The sequence below is a fragment of the Polyodon spathula genome, chromosome 4, assembly GCF_017654505.1.
Source record: "Polyodon spathula isolate WHYD16114869_AA chromosome 4, ASM1765450v1, whole genome shotgun sequence".
In the NCBI taxonomy this organism is placed as follows: domain Eukaryota; kingdom Metazoa; phylum Chordata; class Actinopteri; order Acipenseriformes; family Polyodontidae; genus Polyodon; species Polyodon spathula.
Window position 1 is genome coordinate 49,866,613 of NC_054537.1, and position 9,028 is coordinate 49,875,640.

At 38.1% G+C, this 9,028-nt stretch overlaps 1 protein-coding gene across 1 annotated transcript; it reads right to left on the minus strand.

Annotated features, from left to right (window-relative positions):
• Window positions 1-2,369: 2,369 nt before the first annotated feature.
• LOC121314608 (transcriptional regulator Myc-like) lies at window positions 2,370-5,869 on the minus strand. The gene is made up of 3 exons (XM_041248046.1): window positions 5,717-5,869; window positions 4,460-5,096; window positions 2,370-3,201 (listed from the first exon to the last, which is right to left on the minus strand). Exons 2-3 carry the CDS (start codon window positions 5,085-5,087, stop codon window positions 2,627-2,629), a joined length of 1,203 nt encoding a protein of 400 aa, XP_041103980.1. The 5' UTR covers window positions 5,088-5,096; window positions 5,717-5,869; the 3' UTR covers window positions 2,370-2,626.
• Window positions 5,870-9,028: the final 3,159 nt, after the last annotated feature.

Sequence of the window (9,028 nt, forward strand, 5' to 3'; positions counted from 1 at the left end):
CTGCGTTTACCAACATACTTTGGGCAATATAGCATTTACCCACTTCTCATAAGGGATACAGAGTTGTCACTTCTACTCTCCTGGGATATGCAAATCCCGAGTTAAAACAAGATATTTTAATGGCGAGCGTCTCTGTGTTGCATTGCTGTGTGCGAGACTGACAGCTCTGTCAGAACTGTTTGTGCGAGTTCTCCAATTGGCTACTTGTTTATGGCTGTCAGTTAATCGCAGAAGTTAATTGAGATTATTATTTTTTTTTTTTTTAATTTTTTTAACGTGCGTTAAATTGCTTTCTGCATACCATAATTCCACGTGCCACTATTTTAATATACCTGTGCATGCAATGCAAAAAGTGCAAATAATCAAAACCTATTAGGCACTCCAATAACAATAAAAGAAATTTAAGTGCTCAAGCCCAAAAAAGCTTGTGGGCCCAACAGCACTGACAACAAGATGCTGAAACACAGCAACCCTGAGCTTCTTCAATTAAGTACAGAGCACTGGGTGGTTTCCCTTAGATCTGGAACCAAGGTATGAGTCTGGGGATGAATCTGGGGGATGGTGTTCTGCAGTATAATTAATGCCCAAATACTGGCCTTCCTTACCGACTAGTGTCAGACCTACTAACCTGTCACCCTTGACACGGACATATTAGGGAGGGTCTGGGGGCATGCGTACAGGTTGACAGGTCTGCAGTGTTATAAGCAAGTCAGACTGGCTTCCTACCAACCACCTTTTACACACTAATAAAACAAACACGTCCACCAAACAAAGAAAAAAAAGCACGTTTTAGCGACTTTAAAAAAGCATTTGATAAAATTTGGCAAGAAAGATTATTCTTTAAAACTTCTCCAAAGCGGTGTAGGGGGGAAAATACACCATCATAAAGTCAATGTATTCGGAAAGCAAATGTGGTGAGAAAATTAACAAAAGAAAATAATTCTTTACACAAGAGAGTGGAGTGAGATTGGGTTAGTCTGAGCCCAACACAGTTCAATATCTACATCAATGTTAGCTACAGTGCTGGAACAGTCCGCAATCCCTGGTCTGTCACCCACAGAGCTCGGTCTCCAGCAGAGCACTGCTTGAGCAGCACAGTCAGATCTGGGCACTGGCAGCAAACCTGGACAAGCCCAGAGTTATTGTCCTCCAGACAAAAAGCGCCAGACCTCAGGGAAACTTGGCCATAAATGCATTCAAAAGAAAGTATGCAGGACACCAATAAAGCAAAAAACAAATTGAATACAGCCAATTCCTTTATGGCAGCAAAGTATGGGCCCCACTCACATCTGAACCACAGGCGCCAAACTCCTACCACCAGAAAGCACTAGAGAGCAACCAGCTCTCCCCAGAGAAAGACCCCCTGTGCCAACTGGAACCGAGGCTCACAGACCTGAGCCAAACCCATACCAGCGAGACTCAGAACAATGCCAATGACAAGCGCACAGCAACAATGAACAAATCTAACCAACATTTGGAAAAAAACAAAACAAAACACTTGCCTAGAAAAATGAAACAATTAGAGAGCAAGTATATGTTATCTGGCCCTAAACAGAAACATTAAAATTGGCAGAATATCTGGCCAGGGTAAGACTAAACAAAGAGGAATGCTAACAAAGTAGATTCGGTGACCACAGTCAGGCCATTGAAAACAGGCCAGCACAAAAAATCCTGGACTGCCAGAGTAAATAGACTGTGCTGTCACTGAAGTGGGAGAGAGGTAGATACAGGTGCTCTGCTCCAAATACATTGATGGGACACATTTTCAAAAATTTACATCATGTGACAGAATCTGTATACCTCCCAGACTCAAAGAAACTACTGGTCCTGCTAGGAGGGGGAGCAAACAGCAGAGCTAGTAGCCAAATACGTCTGACTATCACAGCATGAGAAACCGTGTAGACACGCTACACTTGGATAAGTCAACACTGGTACAGATACAATTACTGTTAAAGTAGATGGGGGGGGGGTTATATTCTGTATAGAAGGAGGGCAGGAGGGGTTTAACTTTTTATATTGGGTTAAGTTAACTTGTTAATATTAGTATTGTTGAAAGACATGTATGTTATTGTTGATTTGAGTTTAAATGCTTTGGCAATACTGGAGCAAGAGAACCCCCCACCCATCCAACAAAAAAACAAAAAAAACACAAAAACATGTGGTAGTTACCAATTTTATGCCAACTTGCATGTTAAAATCAATATTCCAATTAACATCTGGATGCTAGCAGGTGGACTACATAGTAAATACATTTCTCTCCAAGGACTAATATATACAAATTACTTGGGGGCGGAGAGACATTTATATTGAAGACAAGTTTGCCCCCCCCCTCCCCCCCCTCCCCTCCCCTCCCCTCCCCTCCCCTCCCAAACAACCCCGAGCATCCTACACCCGAGAGTCCCTTTTAGTTTGTTAATTGAGGCAGTTTGCGGTTTTTGGAGCAATCTTAAAAATGCAAGATTCCATCCAAAGTGGTACAATTTTTCATCAAGTCTTTTTGTGAGAAAGTGTTTGCACTAACATGCAAGAGCAGAAAAACACAATTTATGTATTACACAGCAACAGTTTGTAAATTTAAAGAACAAAATGTGTAAGAGGCTTTTAAATGTCAAAGTCTACATAATATTTATCTACAAGTCCTTACATGAGAGTTCCTCAGCTGTTCAAGCTTGTGTTTCAACTGTTCCGTTTTCCTCCTCAACTGTTCCTTTAATGAAATAAGTCTTTGTTCTTCCGTTTGCATGTTCATGATGCATTCTGTTGCTTTTTTAAGTATTGACACTTTAGGTGCTTTTTCATTGTTAGCAACCTCAGGGATCTCATCCCTTAATGCAAAAAAACTCAATTTGAGCTCGTTCCTCCTCTGCCGTTCCAAGACATTGTGTGTCCTCCTCTTATCATTTTCCTCTATATCAGAAATCCTTGGACTTGAGCATTTTCTGTTGTTGCTGATTTGTTGAAGTACTCTACCATTATTTTCCAACTTTACCCGCTTGACTGAAGGCTGATCACTCCTAGTGGATGGGTGGGCAGCATAGTTGTGTTGATGAGTTGGAACGTGACACCTTTTAAGGACCAAAGGACTGTGATGGGGTCTGTGGGGAACTCCAGCAGTGCTTGTATTGGATTCTGGTCTTTTAACTGGCAGCCTTTTCTCCACTGTAACTACATCAATTTCTTCATCTTCCTTTTCATCCTCATCTGAAATGCAAAATATGCAATGAACCCCAAACAGATTAGTTAAACTTTGCTATGGATAGTAAGAATTCACCATTAACTAATATTGCTCTATGCAATTCTACAAGCTACCTGTGGTCCCCTTTCATATCAGCATTACACAGCAACATTTAACCCTACCAGTCACTTTAGGTAGTCTAGCACACAAACATCACATGAAACCCATTTGAGCATTTCACACTTGATCCTACAGAGTGGAACAGGTACACTACTGCATTTGTGGTAATAAAAAATTAACTGACTTTGCAAAAACATTCATTACCATTGTTTCTTTAGCCAGGGCATCTGAGCAATATCACTGAAAGGGTTTTATATTAGCGTTTACTGGAGAGGTATGCAATACATTACAAAAAGACAAGAATGTTTTAAAATGAGTTCACTTTGACAGATACTTCTAGCAAAATCCTCTCCAAATGAGACACACCTCCAACCCCATGTCCCTAGCTTTTTCTGTTACAAAACCCACACACGAGATCACATGCCATTTTATGAGGGAATACACTATTCAGCCAATCAAGTGGTGAGGCCAGCAGCTAGAAATATCACATTTATAACTGCCAATTTATTCCACGCATTCATAATAAGTAATGGTAGCTATGTGTTGCTAGTGTTTTGTGATTTCAAACAAAATGTAATTCATTAAAAAAAATGTTAAGACAAACAAGCCTGCTGTGTAATTAAACTACACACTACTACATTTCAACAAAACATGTTCCAGCTTTAAAACAATTCACTGCTGCAAGCCGTTCTTTTGAATCTTGACACAGTCGTTCACAATATGTTTACTGGGCTTCACGCACGACGTAACTGCCTCTGGAAAACTAATTTTACAGAATCCTTCTGTGGTCATGCAAAGACATGAACCCTAGCATCTGTACAGCTGTTATTTTGGCGTCGACTCCACTCAAGCATGCGTCTTAATTTATGTGTGTGTACAGCGGGCTCGTAATACTGTATTTCCGAAATAACTCGCCAGGGAGCCGCAGATACTGAAGTGGGATTTGGGCGAGGATCTACTGCAATGCCTTACCATTCCAAGTTAACTTAAACACCTTTACCCTGAGATTAATGCAATATTTGACACGTTACTATTAAATTAACCATTTATGACTACGAACGTTTAATATCATCCTGGGTTTCTGATACAATCCCTGCTCATTAACAAAATCTCAACCTGCACTACATCGGCAAAATACAACCACATTGGAAAATGGAAACTCACCAGAATAACAGTTGCTGCTGCTGGTACTGCTACTGTTTGGCAGCGTGTCTGCCAGTACTGTAAACGGAAGCGATACTACAGTGGGCTTCGGACTGGCGTTCAACGGGTAAGGAAATACGACAGAAGGATCGATACATTCTGAAGCCGACGTGTTGAGATCTTGCAAGTAATTGGTATTTACACTGCCGTAGGCATTGTTGGAAGATGACTCTTTTCTAGCAGCCTGAATAGAGACGAGCCTCTCCGACACCACTTTTTCCAGCTTAGCAGCTGCAGAGAATCCGCTCCACATACAGTCCTGGATAATAATGGATTTTATGAAAGATTGGGAGTCGTCAGAACTACAAATAAAACTCTGGTTGTCCCTCCAAATCTCAGTGACCATTTCCAGCTGATCAGCTATGGCAGGCAACAGCAGTGTTGAGAGAGCCGGTCTCCGGCTTGGGGAGAGCGGAGGGGTGGGTAGCAGCTCAAATTTCTTCCAGATGTCTTCGCTGGGTGCCGGTGGCTGCACTTGGCTCTGGTACTGATGGTAGAAATTGTCCTCTTCATTGTCAACATAAAAGTAAGGCTGGACCGAGTCGTAGTCGTAATTATAGTTACTAGAGAAACTCGAATTCAACGGCATCTTGTCTGCCTACAAAAGAGAAATATACTTCAGACTACAATGTATTTTTTGTATCACAAAAATCTAGTGTGTTAGACGTTTAAAGTGCAGTTGGAATGTCAGTTCAAGTTTGGTTGTAATAAGAGGATTCATTAGCGTTTGGTAGCGCTACCATAACGAACACATACATGTTACTATAGCCCTTTAAAAAGTACTACCTTCTTGCCAGTGCTAACAGTAACCGAGGACAAGGGGAGGTCAGAGGGAAGAAACCCCCCCCCCCCCCAAAAAAAAAAAAAACACACGGTACGGCACACAGTCAGTCATCAATTTACATTAGTATAATATTAAATAATTCAACCAGGTAACTGTCATAACCGATAGTAAAACTTAAACCAGTGACGGGAGAAATAAATCGAATGATTAGCCACACATGCCAAGCAAGTAAAAGGTTAAAATGCCAAATACATTTAATAAATGTATATAATACGAATGCATTTGCATACAGTTCAAGTTAACAGTTGATTACACCCACGATAACTACAGTAAAAAAAAAGTATTTAAAAAGAGCATACACTTTCAATCCAATTCTCAATAATATTAACATTTCACTAAATAAACAAGACTTCCAAACACTGGGATTGCCTTACCGATTTAAAGCTTTGTGAAAAGCTGGAAAAGTATAAAATTCAAGATGACAAATGTCAGGTGAAAACAATAATCCAAAGCGATGATCCGCTGCTGCTTGAGTTTGAATGCCAGTCCTTGTACTATGCAAGCAAACTACATTACTTGCCTGCTTGTCGAATTACTACAATGAGATGGCGAGCTCCTTCAGTTTTTAACAGTATAGGTCTCTATATCCCTCCGCTATATGAGGCACTTTTCGCGCCAAATGACAAATACATAGTATTAAAGTTTTTCATGTTTTCTTTACATTTTATTTAACCTTAAATTATCATAGATGATTGGAAATGTTGTAAAGGTGTTGGATGTTTCTTAATTACATACATGTGCTTCATATAGATAGCTCTACATAAGACTATTTAGTGTGGAAGAGTACAAAGTGACTGTTGTTAGGGGGAGTGACTGTAGTAAAGCTTTCTTGACAGCAAAATCTTAACTCATTCATTATAGCAGAGAAACTGCTACTGGGTCTTATTGATTAGACACACACACACACACACACACACACACACACATATATATATATAATATATATATATATATATATATATATATATTATATATATTATATATATATAGATTAAGCATTAATATTGCCTAACCCTTTATTTTCGCTTTAGTCCTCACTTTCACTTAACAGAAGCCTATACGCAACCCAGGCGTGTGTTATGAGAAGCCTACTTGTGCATGCTTCTATTGTCGAGTCACTGGATGGGCACATCCCTTTTCCTTCATCTCACTCAAACAAGGAACAGATATCAATTTGTCAAGAGCGACTGCAAACAATGAACCAATTATAACTCCAAACAAGTTCTTACCTTATCAGTTGTTGAAGAAACATTGTCTTGTATGTGTGTTTGGTGTCATCTTACTGACAGGTTGATATTTGAACCAGGAAATTATGTTTCATATAATGTTTACTGTAACTGTTAGTTTTTTTTTTCAAAATACATTTGTTTTGTCCAAAACTGTACATTGGATATATGCCTATATCATTTTTACATACATTATTTAAAATGAGTGCTGAAAACAAATAAATAATAATATAGATAAAAAAATAACACCCCTCAAACACAGATTTATCACACCCAGATCACAAGCACATTAAATATTCAATTCTAATCAGAGCTTTCAGAGGCTGTCAATGATTGTATGTTGTTATTCTTTAGTTCCCATTAATATATTTGTTTAAAAGTTTACATTCATCTTCTCAGACTCACAAGTAATACTAGTTTGTGATATATTTGTAAGGTGTTGACTTTATATTCTGAATAAGACTCTTATTTAGTTAAATAAACATTTACACTGAACAAAATGCAGTGCTGCTTTTGGGATTACTGTAATATTTACAGTGTACAACCTAGCAGTGTCAATATAGTACTTAGGGACTTATGAAAGAAGTACAGTGATGATACACATCCAGAATGTAATATTTTCATTGTACTTGTGAATATTGCATCTTTTCTACAAAGGAGATACATGGTTTTATCCTTCTATTGAACAATACTGTGGAGAGTTTCCATTCCTCCCACTACTACTTTGAACCATTCACTCTGCTGCTCTCGTATCCTCTATAAATGTAATAAAACATTATATTGTCACAGTTAATAGCACTGTGTTTGAATTTGCACTTGCTATCTGCTTGCTTTGCTCATCAACAAAGACAGAATGTGGATACATAAATACAACTGCGCCCTCTATCGGTAGAACCGATTACAAAGGTAACCAAAATATTCTTTGTTTATTATGATGAAACACCGGAGAACATGAGTGAGAGATCTCCTTTGTAGAAAAGATGCAATATTCACAAGTACAATGAAAATATTACATTGTGTATGTGTATCATCACTGTACTTACAAATATACAACATCTATACTATCAACACCTTACAAATATATCACAAACTAATATTACTTGTGAGACTGAGAAGATGAATGTAAACTTTTAAACAAATGTATTAATGGGAACTAAAGAATAACAACATACAATCATTGACAGGATATCATTATTTACAAGTTATATTTATTTGAACTTATTAGGATGCATATCCTCAGTGGGGGATACAGTGGAGGTGGATATATGTGTATATCCTCGCCGGGGGATACAGTGGAGGTGGGTATATGTGCATATCCTCGCTGGGGGATACAGTGGAGGTGGGTATATATGTATGACACTCTTTAGTATTTAGCATGTACTGTATCTTGCAAAGGAAATTCTTTAGCACAAGTTACTGAGAACATCATTTTATGAGGGCTTGTGGGGATGTCTCTCTCTCTCTCTGCCTGCCTGTCATGAGATAACAAACATGTGTTCCTGGGCCATTAATCAGTAACTATAATTCTGGAGCCAGTTCAATAAGGAGTGTCAATCAGTTGTATAATAAATGTGATTAATATTAACAGGAGTGTGATAATAACCTAAGTGATATTACACTATGTAACACAGTTTTTGTTCCTGGGTAGTAAGTGTTATTTCCTAATTGCTTATGCCTCAAAAGTATAGAAAATGGCTATTATTCCCCACAAACTTTGCTTTTGTGACCAGGACAGTGATATTTCAACATATCACTATTTCCAATGGGAAAACGGGCAAATGTGTGTATTTTCGTTCACATAAAGTCAGAAAAAAACAACATATGAATCCAAATTAACATGTATTTATACTAAAGTAATACAAAGATGACTACAAAAGATTTAGAAGTGAGTAGTTTTTTGAGATTTACAATTATACTGTATTTACAATATAATTGTAAATCTCGAAAAACTACTCACGAAAAGACACACATTTGCCCATTTTCCCATTGGAAATAGTGATATGTTGAAATATCACTGTTCTGGTCACAAAAGCAAAGTTTGTGGGGAATAATAGCCATTTTCTATACTTTTGAGGCATAAGCAATTAGGAAATAACACTTACTACCCAGGAACAAAAAAAAAAAAAAATTTGTTACACAATGTTATCAGGAGCTTGTCCCCACTGACAATTATTCTGTCCAGGACATTTCAAAATGGTGATAGTAAAGGAGTGATATTAACTGAGCGTCACTGTAAATTACAATTGAATTTTCTTTTCGCATCTGTTTTCTGATCTTTTCTAGTTTGTATTTTCTCTCAGCTGACATTTACTATCTATAATTCTGGTTTACGCTGTGGCATTGATTATTGTTACATTGTTGAAAGAAGTAATTTACAAACCGCTAACCAAGATCATGCAGCAGTCTCTTGACACAGGGGTGGTACCGACAGACTGGAAAATTGCAAACGTAATACCGATC